General features: G+C 35.1%; 1 protein-coding gene and 1 pseudogene across 4 annotated transcripts; both read left to right on the top strand.

Annotated features, from left to right (window-relative positions):
• Nucleotides 1-6,028, top strand: part of LOC113506905 — a 36,253-nt pseudogene extending 30,225 nt beyond the window's left edge.
• Nucleotides 6,029-6,504: 476 nt separating this feature from the next.
• Nucleotides 6,505-15,216, top strand: LOC113506903. Of its 4 annotated transcripts, none has more exons than XM_026889742.1 (6): nt 6,505-9,355; nt 9,932-10,153; nt 10,541-10,674; nt 11,228-11,308; nt 12,457-12,504; nt 12,964-13,052. In XM_026889742.1, the coding sequence occupies exons 1-6, from the start codon at nt 9,092-9,094 to the stop codon at nt 12,974-12,976; spliced, it is 762 nt and encodes a 253-aa protein (XP_026745543.1). In that variant the 5' UTR covers nt 6,505-9,091; the 3' UTR covers nt 12,977-13,052. The 4 variants fall into 4 exon arrangements, with proteins under 4 accessions (XP_026745543.1, XP_026745544.1, XP_026745545.1 ...); XM_026889745.1 differs by lacking the exons at nt 6,505-9,355; nt 9,932-10,153; nt 10,541-10,674 and adding exons at nt 13,459-13,591; nt 14,066-14,199; nt 14,699-15,216 and having other exon boundaries at nt 11,241-11,308; nt 12,221-12,504; nt 12,964-13,058; XM_026889743.1 differs by lacking the exon at nt 12,964-13,052 and having other exon boundaries at nt 12,361-12,476.
• The last annotated feature ends 182 nt before the right edge of the window (nt 15,217-15,398 follow it).

The following is a 15,398-nucleotide window of genomic DNA, read 5'->3' as shown; positions in this document are numbered from 1 at the left end:
GACGTGGCTGAAAACAGTAGAGGAATTTGGTAGAGACCTTTTACCAGCTGTAAACAAACGAAAGCCACAAAAAAGCTGACACATGCCGTGATGTCAAAAACTGTTATATCTGAACTCCAAGTAGACAATACCACCATAAATACAAAAAAACGGAAGCCATCGATTAACGTAACAAAACTCTCATTAATACAAAATCGTCGCGTATAAACGCCAATGCTAATTACCCCGCCATATTCATAGTGTCGACATTCACATTTAAAACGCAAAGGCGATCGCATTCAGCCTTATTGCCATCACTACAGAGGTCAGTTCCGTACGCCGAATTCGGTGAAGTTGTCGGCGAACCGCCATATTTGTCGGCGTTCGGTGTCGGTGAACGGTGGCGGTGAAACGGATAGGCACGCATGACAAGTGAATGATATTATATTCATAATGACGGTTTACTGTTGTTTTATTATTGAAAGGGCTAGCATGCCCTATATTCATTGTGAAAAGGTTCTTTAGGTAGCAGGGATTTCTCTTTGTGGAATTCCATATTCATGGGTATTATTCCACAACTTTCACACAAAGCCATCTATCTCTAACTAAGCAAAGCTTGTATTATGAGTACTAGACTACTGATAAACTTACTTAATCTATGTATTTCTAAATACATACATACACACATAAATTACACCCAGACACAGAATAAATGATCGTGCTCTTAACACAATAATTTTTCCTGGGTGGGAATCGAACTCACGACATTGTCATGTCTTTTTCAGGTGAGGGATTTCTGGTTTGCTATACGTTTGACGCAGTCAACGCTTATAACCCAAGGACAGTAGAGAGATTAGAAAAAAATAGGTTAATATTGATAACGCAGCTGTACCTTATCAATAACTTATGAGTTTAGTTAAAAATTATCTAAACTATTATTTAATCACAGTAATTCTGTTTCTACAACTAGTATTATATCGAAACACCTACAACTAATTTATATAGTATTTGATATATCATATATCAACGCACCTGTTACCTAGATATAATACTAAAAAAAATAGCGAAAAATATAAGTGTAGGAAAATAACCAGTTATGAAAATAGAATTAATTAACAAAGTGATTGTCATTAACACGCCCTAGGGTGGATGGGAAACTACTGTCAACATAGTATGGTAGAATGTAAACGCAAAATAAACTATTATAAACGGTTAGTTTTTGTACTAAAAGGCTTTTAGTAATCATTGTAGGCCATCATAATATTATAGTATTAAAGCAAGGATTGGTGGTATCAAATAACCAGAAGAAACATACTATTAAGTAGCTATCCTCTAAGAATGGTTATTTTTTGAGGCTTTTGAGTTTTTTGATTCAGTTACACGAAACTCTTATATATAACGATTTTAAACTCCAAACGACTATCGTAATACCAAACTACATTCGCACAGAGGTCGTACAGTCAATAACATAAGATTACCAACACTGATTTTACAAGAAATGTCCCCGCAACAAAACGCAATTACACCATACACCATACACTCGCGGCTTTGGAGAACAAAGTCTTCAAGTATCGGAGACTCACATTACCTCCTGTACAAAGGCCATGGATAATTGTTTATAATGTAGGTAAATAATTAATGCGCAGACAAAGGAACTGTAACAGCTGTGAACAAGTCATCAATGTGTCATAGATCTTATCTAAAGCTGTCGTACGCGGTTTGATCGTTTAATACTCACTTGACGTCTATTGCAGGCCGCTATATAAGAGTTAGGAAAATTCTGCAATTTAGATTTTGATATCGCCTCGTATCGCTGGATGTTTCACAAACATTCGAGTCACATCCATAAGACACCCAGCCTCAGAACAAGCTTAGGTTGGTCACAAAAATGCTTGTCCTACGCGGGTTTGACGTGGTGCCGTACACCACTCTGCTATCCGTACAGTCGTAACTACGCGTATATTAGTTTTTTACATGTTAAATATCGAGACAATGATCCAATCAACACTATTTATGGCAGACAAAGTGCCTTGAACTTGTATTCTCAATTTTCTGCTTGTTTAAGATTAGTTCCTAAGTGAATGTCATCGCCCAGACGAAAAATCTCATTATTTCCAGATTTTTATCTGAACATCTAATGCTTTTGTTTGGCTACATCTTATTGTACTACAATTTATCGCTACACGTTGTAGTTGCTGTGAAGAAAAGCCTCAAAATAAAACCTTTCTTGTCTCTTGTTGTCTACATTTCTGTTACAAATTCACCTTAGTAATAAGTGTTTTTCGTACAGATTCAAAAGATTCGGCAGAATTAAATTTTCCTTTAAATCCGAACTAAAATATATTTTTCTTTGGGTGCGTTCCACAAATAGCCTATTTAGAAGCCAGAGATCAGTCCCACACAACCTTTTTTGCTGGAGGTTTCAAAAAGAAATATTCCTTCAGGAATCTCTGCATTACTTTCACTTTCCTAATCAACAAATCACACCTATCGCAGTCTTCTTCTCAATTCCACCGCAATACCCTTGAGTATAAGCATTTTTTTGTGAGACTTTTGTGGCGGCTAAAACCGCCTTCGTACCAACTCCCGGGGGCCTACTGTGAATCCCTAACAGTCTACCGTAACAAGACCTTTACCTTTAAAATACCTAACAAATTATTTGTTCTTTCCAGCATTCCTGCTCTGCAGTCGACCGATCATCATTGTGAACGTGCACGTGAAGGATACGCTGCACGCTGATGACGTCACTGCTTTGAGGAGGATCACGGAGTTAGCCGACGCCAGCAATCTGGAGCTCGTGTTTATTGGAGAGTTTAGAAGTATAAGCAATGTCCAATGTGAGTATAGATTCTTTATTAATAGGTCTTACTGTAATCCAGCTTTGTGAAGGCGCAGAAAAGAGCATTGGATGCATATTTTAGTCGTGTTTGGTATGAGTATTAGCTATATGAGACTGAATTTAAAAGAACTAATGGGCTTTTAAAAGGAGGAAGTTGTCAATTCTTCAGTATTAGGATTTTTTTTCCTGATACATAACTCAGACCTTCGAATTGGATGAACTGATTTTGTTGATTTTTAATTTAAAATTTTACCAAGTTTGACTCAGTCGTTTTTAATTTGAAGTCGATTGTATGTTTTGTTGTTAAAACAGCGGTTTCATTAATTTATTTATTTATTTAATAATCACACTAATCTACCATTACAGGTTACTTAACCTAATGCGGTAGCTAGGACTTAAACGATTTCCCGTAAAAAAAAACAAGAATTCTGATGAACAATTTTGAAAAGCATCCTAACTATACTATACATCGTTTACAAAACATACAACCCCTCCTAGTACTTAGACCAAGATATACCTTGTACACACACACTTAGATACCACTCTCTAAGATTACATAAACCATATGCAGCACATTTAACTTCAATCGATATTCGACAAAAATAACTGTCGAAGCGTCGCATGCTATCGAGTACACCTTCGTTCGTCAATTCCTATCTCGATTGTCGCCTTGAAGTTATCTGTATCCTAAATAATCATAAGACCTTCGTATTGTTGTACTTGACTTGTTTTTATAAAGTTTATGTTATTGTAGAGTTGTTTTTTGTCTTTTTGCGGAGGCCATAGGTAAAGAGAAATCGTGATGAAATGTGTAATGATATACATGTTGCGCGTTAACATAATACAAGTGGTTTTAGACCAAAGTTTTAATTTGAAAAATTGAGATTTTTCAGAAATAAATAAGAGAGAATGAGAATGAGATGTGAAATTGGAATAATGAGAGGATAAAAAAAAAGATCTGTTTAGCTAGTCGGTTAGATAGTAACGACATCTATTTATTACTTTATCTCAATAGTAAAATTGGATAAAGATAAAACGCTTTCAAGATCAAAAGTCTCAATTTGAGACACAACAATTTACCCAGAAATCAAAACAGATTAAAAAATACATCAAACTCCATGACACCATACATCGAAATACATTTTAATCTCTGACATTAATGAATATTAAAGTACAGTTTCCACTTCCAGTAAAAAATGGAATCTAGCCAAAATCCATGCAGTATTAAGACTTAATTTCAGTGCGTATTACATGAATGTCACCGCGGACAATTTACACTGGATTAAATATTAATGCGCGTTGGCCAAGGACGTTGCTGTAGCGACACTTGCGTTCATGTGACAAGCATTTCTCTGTAGACTGTACAGTGTACTGTACGATGACGTCATAAATCTCTTAAACTAAATCCTTATCTGTACCACGAAAAGGAAGGACAGGTTTGACAGGTTGTTTTTTTTTATTTTCTGTGCTTGGAACTCTAAGACTTTTTTTTGTACGGTTTATTGTTGTAGAGAAATAGTCCAGACTTGGATTATTTGAAATTAAAATCACAATGAGAAGTCAACACTCCATTAATTATGGTTTTTGATGTTCATGCGAAATGTTTGTGAAGAACTCAGATTCAGCAACAATATCGTTCTTTAGAAAAAAAAAAAAACAAAAAAAAATCTTTCTTTATAAATGAATACTTTACAAACGTACTAAAGAAAATAGCGTAAAACTTTTATATACACACGTGCCTAACCCAATCAGTGTATGTAAATCTCAAGTAGATATAACATAATCGTTCCTAAAATTTAAATCTTGGCTTAAGAATAATACGACTAATCTATCCGCCTACCAACAATAATCTTAGGCAGCAAATATCGATACAAGCGATAAAAAAACAGATATAGATAATAATGATAATTATGCAACTTTGTAACACGCTGTATACGCACTATCGTTCAAACTAGGTTCACTAAAGTGATTATTTTACTTTATCACGAATTTATCGGATGTATTAGGTAGCTATAAATACATAAAATATTTGGCTGGGGATTTTTTTTTTAATACCTATTGGCAACTTTGTTTCTAATTTAAGCAGCGTGCGAACTGTTTTTGTAAGTTGACCGTTTTAGAGATTCAATAATACTAAGTCATTTTTGTGTTCTGAGTCTGTAATTTTTAAAGTAATGGAATAAAAAGCGTTGATCGATAATTCTGTATTCAATTATCTATTATACAGCCTTTGTGACATTGTCAAACATTATTACTACAAACACTTTATTTCCTTTTTCCAGCGATGAAAGCCTGTCAATCGTTACTCAACGAGGAGATAGTTACCACGGTGGACGGTTCAGCGTCAGGTCACAGCGGCATCCTGTGCCTGGACTCGCCAGACAAGACCAACTTCAACGGCCAGGCCGGCGCCATCAAGACTGGCCTCAGCCACCTCGCCATCCCCCGCGGCTGGTCCTGGGGCGGGCCCGCCTCCCCGTACTGCCCCATCTGGGCCGAAATCAAGGTCCCAGATTGACAAAAACATACTAACAAGTATGGTAAACGCAAAAATCTAGCAAATTTTGTATCCTTGGCTGTTCAACTATTTATACAATGCCTTCTCGTCTTGTTACTACACTTCTATTTTGTAGCATAGACGGCCATTTTGGAACGTCAAAGTTGGCGCCAATTTTCCTGTCAATTTTAAGGTGTCAAAATGTATTTATCTGTATCCTATTTATTTAAGTGATAGTATTTTAATAATACGTAATACCCGGTCTGTTGGTTTGTGAGGAGCATGGACACGTATTTAATAATATATTAGAAAATGAACGAGGTCAGATTTAAAATGGCGGATGGCTACAAACCGGGTATTTATTTATTTATGATAATGAATTTTAAATGAAGACTTGCTGTGTTTAATGTATACCTATTGCAATAATAGCTACCTTATCGTTTGTACATTTTTAATAGATTTAGGGATAAATATGTAGTCTAATAATCATATTGCCCAATCAAAGCATTATCCGGACAATGTGACAATCTTCAAATATTCTTTGAAATTAAATGAATTACCATAAATAAAAAATAGTGTTGCAAACGAAAATATTGAAAATTATGATATGTAAATAAACGTAGTCTTTGCGGGGCATAGACTGAAAGTGTGCTTTTTATTGTTAAGTAGGTAGGTAGTAAATTGTTTTTTTTTTCATAAATATTTTATTCGAATTTTCGCGTTTTTCTTTAAGTTCATTTTCGCACTTATTATAATCTTCCGATGTAGTTGTTAATTTATTATCTTCCTTCCTTTTGTATGGAACGTTGTACCTGAATGGTGGTTTGACTAGAACAATAGTGTAGCTACTGTATGGAGTTATTTTTGACATATTTTAATTACCGTATTACTTCGAAGTAAAAGTTTATAGATTCATTAATTATCAGTGGAGTAAGTAAAAGATGGAAAAATAATTTTTTTTTTTCAATATTGTACCGTCAGAACGGAAATTTGAATTCGGACAAATAAAAAAACACTTAAATTCAATTCCAAATCAAGATCAGCTTATTATATTATATTACGTTCAAATTTCTTTACTGACTGTACATTTTATCAATACCGATATTTGTTTTTAAGTAAAATATAAATTAGTAAGTAAGAAAACAAAATAATAGTCTCAATATAAGTGAAAAAATAAAGGTTATTAAAATATGTCGAAAATAATAAATATAAATGTACAGTAAACTATTTTATTATAATATAATAGTCACGCCTTCTCATTACTGGGGTAGGCTGTTAGGTATTTTGCTGCATTGTGATCGAATTCCGTAGTAATCTATACATTTATTAAAGGTGGCAACACTATACTGAATTATGGCCCGATATTCTGGGCTTGGCAAGACATAAGTTTCTTTTTATTCTGCAAAAAAAAAATGTAAAGATAGAGGAATAGAAAAAAATAACTTTTTAGTTTTCTTTTAACAAGCTGCAAATACGGAATTATACACTTACAAAAATGTGTCAAGTTCCTAGTAAGTATTCACTCTACTCTACGGTGTAGACATTGCATTATAACGGCCACCCGGAGGCTCTGTTAAGGGTATCTTGTTTTTATGTTATTCTTAAAACTGTTTAATTAGTCTGCACGGATAGCCGAGTGGTTGAAGTCATCACGCCAAAACCACTGAGCACGTCTTGTCGCGGGTTCGATCACCGCATAGGACGAGCATTTTTGAGATCCACGATTGCTTTCCCGCAAAATGCCTCGCGACACAAGTATTGAAATCATTACTGCGGGGGCCTTTGTAAAAAAATAATTTAAACTTTTGACAAGAATATGAGACCCTGAATCGGTGTAGTGTTATACCCCTTTAATAATACATTAGCCAATATCGTACGATAACTGATATTTGTGATTATAATTAGTAAGTTTTAAAACTAGTTTCTTAGTAACAGGAATTTAAAAAAATTACATACTTAATACTTCTGAATATTTGAGTAGGTCGAAAGAAATATGTAATTTCTATATACAGTCAACAGCGCATCATTTGGAACATAATGTCAATAGAAAATCAACCTTATCGTCTTAAATATAAAGTATAAAATTGCGCTACCACTATTATGCTGCTGTCTGTAATAGACTAGGAAATAAACTCTTGACGTATCATGTAGTTGATTTACCGACATCGCTATCCTGTTTTACCGACCGAACCAATTTGATAGAATCTTGTAGCAAAATAGTTATTAATGTTTATTAACTACGAGCTCGTAAAGAAGGACTTGCCGTTGTACGAGCGAGACACCGTTAACGTTGCGGTGTTTTTTCTCTCGCTTCGATAACGGCAATAGTTCTGCTTAAGAGCTCGCAATAGTCTGGCTTTGGTTATTAAAATTATTCAAAATATTTTTCAATTACAATTCTAAAAACTTGCATTTTTAATACAATCTTTAATTAATTTGTCGGGAATAAATTTTAAATACTTTCCACTTCATTGTTAAAAGAGGCTTAGTCAATAACTATGTTATATAGTTAATCTACAGTTTTAAACTACCCAATTACGAAACAATGAATTAGTAATAAAAATAAATCAATCAATGCTTAATTTACAAAATATATTTTGGCTTAAATTAAGAAATGTTTATAAAAAAGTCTACTTAATATTTTTGTATTACGTGATTTTGATCTCGAAGTAGTAAAATGTAGTTTAAAACGTTAGCTATACGCTGGCTTATTTTGTTAATAAACAGCTAAACCAATTCGGAACGATCGTATAATATTAATAGACTAATTTCTCTTTCCTAAAAAAGTATTTAATAGAAACTATTTTTGAATGATACAGGGACTGTATTATAGAGTTTTGAAACTTTCATTGGTTGTTGTGTGAAAGAGAAAGTGCTATCGGAACTTATAAAATGATTGTTTTTAAACAATAATACAGCCTTCGATATTCAGGACTAACTTATCTTACGTATTTTTACCAAGAAAGTTAACAGTTATTGGAAGGGGCTGAAAAATATTTCACAAACAGGCCTGCTGGTCCAGTGGTTAGTGGTACACCGGATGTCGTGGGTTCGATTCCCACCCAGGACAAATGTTTGTGTATCATTTATTCTGTATTCTGGGTGTAATTTATCTATAATATGTATGTATATGTTTATGTGATAGCCACATTTTGGTACGTAAGATAAGTTAGTCCTATCAATTAATTATTCAGTAATTAATAATATTACAATATTTATTTATTTCTCGGGTGTCAAGGGGTCCATACAACAGTTACTCATAATATTCCACAATTGTCCATGTTTCATTATGTGATAATAAATTAAATGTTTTATTTTGTGGTTTTCTATTAGTTTCAAATGTTAATTACCTGGTGTAAATTATTGATGAATTTTAAAAATAAATTATTTAAATTATGATATTTTTTATTTGTTTTCTTTTTTCTACCTTTTTACATTTTATAAACCTAGTGTATTTACTACGTTGCCACATAGATTAAATTACATTTTGTCAATGTGATCGTGCAGCGGCAGGTCGAAATTACATTTTTCGTACACATTATTTTTTATTTTCTTTATTTAAAATAGTTAACACAAATTATTATAATTTCCTTTTGTTGTTAATGACTGTAAACTTAATCATTGCTCAGCACTTTAGTGACAACTAAAAAAGAAAAACCGGACAAATAACTTGTCATATTGACAGCATCAAAGTCTTACAAACGTAGCGACCGACAAATACAATTTTATCAGGAATCTAATAATAATCTAGTATACAAAGTTATAAACAGTTAAAAATGTCGTCGGTCCGAATAGCAAGGATGGAGCGCATGCTCTTCGACCGAGGAACGACTTACAGAAACGACTACCACGGCTTTGAACTAAAGCCTCCGGTCTTCACTGTGTATAAGGAGAAGCCGACGTGTCTGACCGCTAGGCCTCCGCCCCTCAAAGACGTCCACACACTGTCTAGCTGGAAGGATCAGGCGATACCGTTTAACTTGCTACACAAACCGCGCCCCATCATCGATACAGACCCTAGGGAACCACAACTGATTGCTGTAAGTATTTGAGGTCTTGTTATTAAACCCCAGTTACGTTACTGCTCAAGTACCCTGAAGTACACGGGAGTAACAAACTATTGGGCAGAAATTCTCGTCGCACCAAGTTGCCTAGGAACGTTCCAGGAGAATTCTATTTTATGGATTGGAATGGATCGATTCACCGCATCCGTAAACCACGCTTCGGATAATGGGCCAATTTGAAATTTAATTGTGAAAAAAGGAGCACAACACCTAGCGACCAAGTAAGTGTTAAGCTATTTGGTTACCTTAAGCAAGTAACCAGCAAAAATACGCAGTTTAAGCACCAAGCAAAGACTTTTCTGAGGAATCAACTATAGATTGTTTTTTCTTCTTCGGTAACCAAGAAATTGAGTTTACATTTATAACTTTCATAATTTGCGAGTATGTGCTATGTTAAAACGAAATATCACACGATATCCCTAATATAATATTATTCTTTAAAAGACATCTCCTTTACGTAATTTATCCCTTGTGTCGCGGGGGTTTCGCAAACATTCGAGTCACAGCCGCCAACTTTTCAGTAATAACTTCTACGATGTTTCTAAAATACAGAAGAAAACTGAAGACGCGGGTAAGGAGAATGCTATCAAGACCAGACCCCGTCTTGTGATGACTCCAGCAGTCAGCATGGATGATATCGAGAACCCTCGCGCGCGGGAGATCCTCTGCAACGAGATGTACACCAGCACCATCACGAGAGCCACCAGGGAGGCAGCCGCGAGCTGCGATAAAATAAAAGCGCCGTTTTTAGGACATCCTTCTCCTTCCAACCCGGTAGCTATGAATTTTTCACTAGTACTTGCCTTGCTGAAAGTGATTATCAACTATTCCAAAGTTTTATGATAGCTCAGCCACGCAGTCTAACCCACTTTCGTTTTACTTCTTGTATTGCATGATATTATGTGGCAGTTTTCTTGTATAAGGGAGAAAAAATATACAACTCGAAAACATGTTTCAATTCGAAGTAGTAGTTTCTGTGATTATTGCGTTCAACTAACTAAGCGAGGTTCCTCATTCGGACGTCCATGTTGATCCAAACAACAATTAATCACATCATATCAATCTTTATATGAAAAGTACATAAGTCCGAAACAACATTCAGTAGAGCTCTAAATACATTACTTCTATTAAGAGTATGAACAGTTTTTGCCCAACCTCCAGATAACCCTGCCCAAACTGAACCCACCGTACGTGTCTCCGGAGTGGCGCATGGAGACAGTGTCCTGGGACAAGCGCCAGCTGAGGACCTACTGCGATCCCACAAAGGAGTTCTGGCTTGCTAGAGGATCCCCAGAGTAAGTGTCTATTATTTATAATGAATACTAGTCTTTCGCTTGTAAGTGTGTCGATATTTTGGAGATCATGGTTATTTTTTTAAAAGGATTCTCGTACAAACATTCAAATAACACATACAAAGACACCTAGATTCATGCATTGTTTAATTTAAATTTATTTAAAAAAAACATTAAATATCCCACTCCTTGGCAAATGCCTCTTCCTCTTTCTTCATAGTACACTTGATATTCGCAGCACACTTGCCTTTTGCAGTGATAGAGACTTAGTATTTCTAGCACACATGCCTTCATATAAGACTTGACACTCGTAGCAAGCATAATGTTCTTAGCATTCTAGCATTCGTAGCAATTGAGATCGATATTCGTAGCGCACATGACATGTAGAGCAATTTGGACTTGATTGTTATTCGTAGCATACTGAACTCAGAATTTGAATGTTCTGAACTTGACGTTTGTAGCAAATATATATTTTGTAAGACGGCGAAGGCATTCTTAGCAGATATAATATATGTAGCCGCGCAAACTTGTACCAATACATTATTTTTGATAACAGGTGCAGACCTTGCATAGACACAGCCAAAATAATGGCGCACAGGAAACGTATTTGTCAGAGGGAGCTTGAAAAGAGGACGCGGTAATTCATGCCTAGCGTTTCTTCCTTATTAACCCAAAGATAGCAATCTATGGTAATAAAGATCTATGTAGAGTATGAAATTAGAAGGCAATATCTTTACGAAAGAATTTAATGTACTTTATTGTTGTAACTAAGATGAAAAAAAAATTCTATGCTGTTTAATAATCTGATTTTAATTATTGCCTTTTGTTGCTCTCACAAGTTTCAAGACGAAAAAAACACAGCTCTGCCTTTTAAAAAGAGAAACGTGGCATAGATTCATTTTATGTTAATTTATTTTTAAAAGAATAGTAGGATTAATTTAATTATGCGTTTTCATTACTTTTATTGTATGTTTATAATGCATAGAGTTTAAATTATTTAATAATTTGTTAATTATTTTAATTTAGAGGGAAGTCCAACATTATTTTTATATAGTTTTATGGATATTGATTATAATGTCAGTTTGTTAATGATTCGTTTTAGCTTTTAGTTTTATTTTTATTTGTTCATAGATGTTTAATAAAGTATTTAAACTAAAACGAAACTCTTTATTGTTCATTTTAACCTCAGACGTATATTAGTTGCACAGATAGCCGAGAGGATTGGTCAACACGACAAACCTACTGAGCGCGAATGTGTCGCGGGTTCGATCCCCGTGAATATCGGTCTGGCTGACTTTGTGCATTTGATAGATTTGAATGTTTGTGAAATACACCATGATATAAGGTCTATGTTTTTACTGCAGTATAAAATTACTTTAAAATTTCTTTTTATTTAATACAAATAAAAAGTTTTTTTTTTGTTTCTGTACTGTGTGCTAAAAAATAATCATAATATTATTTTTGAAAAAAAAAAATCAAAACTTCTCTATACAATGAAGCCGTCATTAGTGTCACGTTTTTGAGCGGAGCAGTCTACCTTTATTTTCAGAGGATTTTAATTTATATTAATTTTTAACTAAATCCGCCATCATGCCGGAGAAAATGCTATTCAACTATGAGACGACATATCGAACTGACTTCAGAGATGGAAAACTGGAGAGTTCAGTCAAAACAATTTTCATTCCCAAGGTTAAGAAGCCCAGGAATGAACCAATACCTTTGAAGGACATCCAGGCTCTGTTCCCACTGCGGGACCCTCACGTACCTTTTAATTTGTTCCATCAGCCGACCCCCATCATCAGAACCACGCCCTTGGTTATGCAGAAACGATACGTAAGTGGAGAATGTCTATTTCATCTTTATTCATTATTAGCTGGGCCAGCGAATTCGTTGGCGTGTAAAATGACTCTGGGATCTTTAAAAAAAATCTTTATTAGGGATCTAAAATAACTTATTTATATATAAACCGATTTTTATAAAAAAAAAACACTGAATGTTAAGTAAAGTTTACCAAAATACTGAAAAGTCAAAAGATACACTAGTTTATAACCCAACAGGAGTCGATGCAATGACAGCCGATTTTATATAGTAATGGTAGTGTCCTTTTTCGGGCAGTCGTGTAAATTATTCACAATTTGGAACTGACATAACTCTGAAAAATAAGAACTGCAGTTCAAAAACACAATTATATCTCTTAAACATAGCTTGTTTTGTATGTTGAATTATGCACATATTAACATATGCTTATATCTCTGTAACTTCCATTTCCGAAATATTCCGTTCCTGTCACAGGAGAAACCGGTAGACGACATGCGACTAGAAGTACAAAAGACTCGTCCAAAGGTTGTCATGGCCCCTGCTCTATCCATGGACCAAGTGGAGGAACCGTAAGTAGCCATATCATGCCATGTAGTGCAAAGTTTAAAGTTAAAAGTTAACGAGGCATTACGGCATGACAACGCTTGCTGATGAGCCTGAACCAACAAAAGGACATATGGAATAGAGTCGAGAAAAAATGGTTTCAAATGGTTGAATGGTGGTTCAAATTGAAAAATTATTTTTGTGTTCAATAGACCATTCATCGAGGAAGGTTTTAGGCTATATAAAATCACGCTGCAATTAAAAGGAGCGAAGATACAATGGAAAATGTGGCAAAAATCTTCTAACCACGCGGACGAAGTCGGGGGCAACAGCTAGTCATAAATAAAAAAATAAGAAGTCATATCACCATTACATGAACCCCGGCCACCGCATGCAGTAAACAGATTTCCATTAACTTGTATACAGGACTCGACAAACTATAGTGGACTTCGTTTACAAGTCGACCGTGAGGAAAGCATTAGACGAAGCAGTTGAATTAATTCACAAGGAGAAGAAATTAAGGGCTCCCTTGGTGGACAAGTACGCGCCGGCGAGACCGGTCAGTCACTAATATTTAAACTATAGCTTTGGTTGAGGGAGAAAGACGCTGTCTACCACACGAAAAACCACTTTCCATTTTTTGTAAACAACATTATCATCATCATCATCTCTCTCTGCTAGGTCTTGGGCTCCCCTTTCTCGTGCCAATTTCTACGGTTCTGTGCCAGCATCATCCGGACTCGACCCGAGACCTTTACTATATCATCGACCCATCTTGTAAATAAAGTGACTGTTTAATACTTAGCTTAGATTATGACATGAGATCTTTCAATACCATTGCGGGTAAAATATTAATACTATATTAATAAAACGTCACTTTACAAATCAGATTTATAATATTGCCATCAAATATCTAAAAGACCACATTTTTTTCGCTTTTCGATCCCAAGTCTAAATACAATTAAATTTATTAGGAAAACAATACCTAATTAGTTACTTAGCTTCATCATTCATCCTCGCACATATCTTTCAGGTAACAATAAGGTCGTCGAAGCTTCCATATGTTTCCCCGGAGTGGCGCATGCCGTCAGCCAGCTGGGACAAGAAGCAGATCAGGACGTACACACAACCCACCAGGACGTTCTGGCTATCGAGAGAACTGGAAAGGTAATTGGTTGAAATGCGTTTGTATGTCATCAGATCCTCCTAGCCATATGATATTTCTCACGTCAGCTATGGCAACTCCTGCTTGGAAAGGTTCTAAAAACCTGGCAGTTCACGCATCAATTGACTTGAAAAAGGAGTAGGTTCTCGACGCGTCTGAATTATTTTTTGCTTGTTATTCGCACTGCATGAACCGATTTTGATTAATCTCTTTCGTATAACGCAAAATAGCTGTCATTTAGTCCCAAAAATCATCAAGTTGGGCTCAGTAGTTTTTATTTAAAAGAGGCTTCCCGTTTTGGTTCTAAAAAGAATGCGTATTTTTAGTTACAACTTCAGCATACGCGATTTCGATTGTAACAGTACAAGGACAAAAAAAATATTACAAGATTTTGTCACCACTTTTGGCAACCCATATTCTTGCGAGTTTACAAAACCGAGACTAATAAAACCTCGTCACTGCCTTCCAAAAGTTTCTTGACTTAATCTTCCTTTTTTTTAGGTGCGTGCCATGTGAACAAACAGCCGCAGTGCTTGCTCACAGGAAGCTCATTTGTGAGCAGCAGACGAGCAAATAATGTCTTAACTATTGCTAAGACAATGGTGAAAGGAAATGAAGTTATAGTATATATGTACCACAGCACCACTGTTGGGTTTCTTTGCGTCGATGTTTTTACTGATTCACCAGTCCATCTGTGCTTTCGGAGTTTCGAAGGAAAGCGGCAGTACTTGTGGAACGAAAAACCAGACCCGTACGAGTGGATATGTCACCAAAAATTCCGCATGGATGGATTTTGCTCGTCATAAGTTTTTTTTAAACTTAGGAATAGTTTGTAACCTATGTTCTTTTTATAATTAATGTTATTATAATGCATAGTTATTATTTTATATTAATTTAATTTAGATGGAAGTTTAACCTTACTTTTCTATAGTTTTATGGATATTCAGAGAGTTTGTTAATAATTTAATTTTAGTGTTTATTTTATTTTAGCCCTTGTCTAATAAATTATTTTACTTGTTTTCGTTTCTATTATTTCCCTATCTAGTATGACTGTGTCCGAAAGCGTAACAGCAGCACAAATATTTATAGATTTACAAATGATCGAGAAAGTTGTTTGGTGCGAAACAATAAACGAGGCGGCGCAAGTTACAACCCAAAGTGAGAGGGCTGAAGAGAAAAAAGGCTGAATTCATCTTGGGTA

The sequence above is a fragment of the Trichoplusia ni genome, unplaced genomic scaffold, assembly GCF_003590095.1.
Source record: "Trichoplusia ni isolate ovarian cell line Hi5 unplaced genomic scaffold, tn1 tig00000119, whole genome shotgun sequence".
Taxonomy (NCBI): Eukaryota; Metazoa; Arthropoda; class Insecta; order Lepidoptera; family Noctuidae; genus Trichoplusia; species Trichoplusia ni.
This window is presented reverse-complemented; position numbering and strand designations above follow the sequence as displayed.

Bases quoted from the DNA above. Each gene is read 5' to 3' on its own strand.
- LOC113506903 (XM_026889742.1), top strand. From the start codon at position 9,092: ATGTCGTCGGTCCGAATAGCAAGGATGGAGCGCATGCTCTTCGACCGA. The intron at 10,154-10,540 runs GTAGCTATGAAT...CCCAACCTCCAG, and splicing joins ATCCTTCTCCTTCCAACCCG to ATAACCCTGCCCAAACTGAA. The intron at 10,675-11,227 runs GTAAGTGTCTAT...TTTTGATAACAG, and splicing joins CTTGCTAGAGGATCCCCAGA to GTGCAGACCTTGCATAGACA.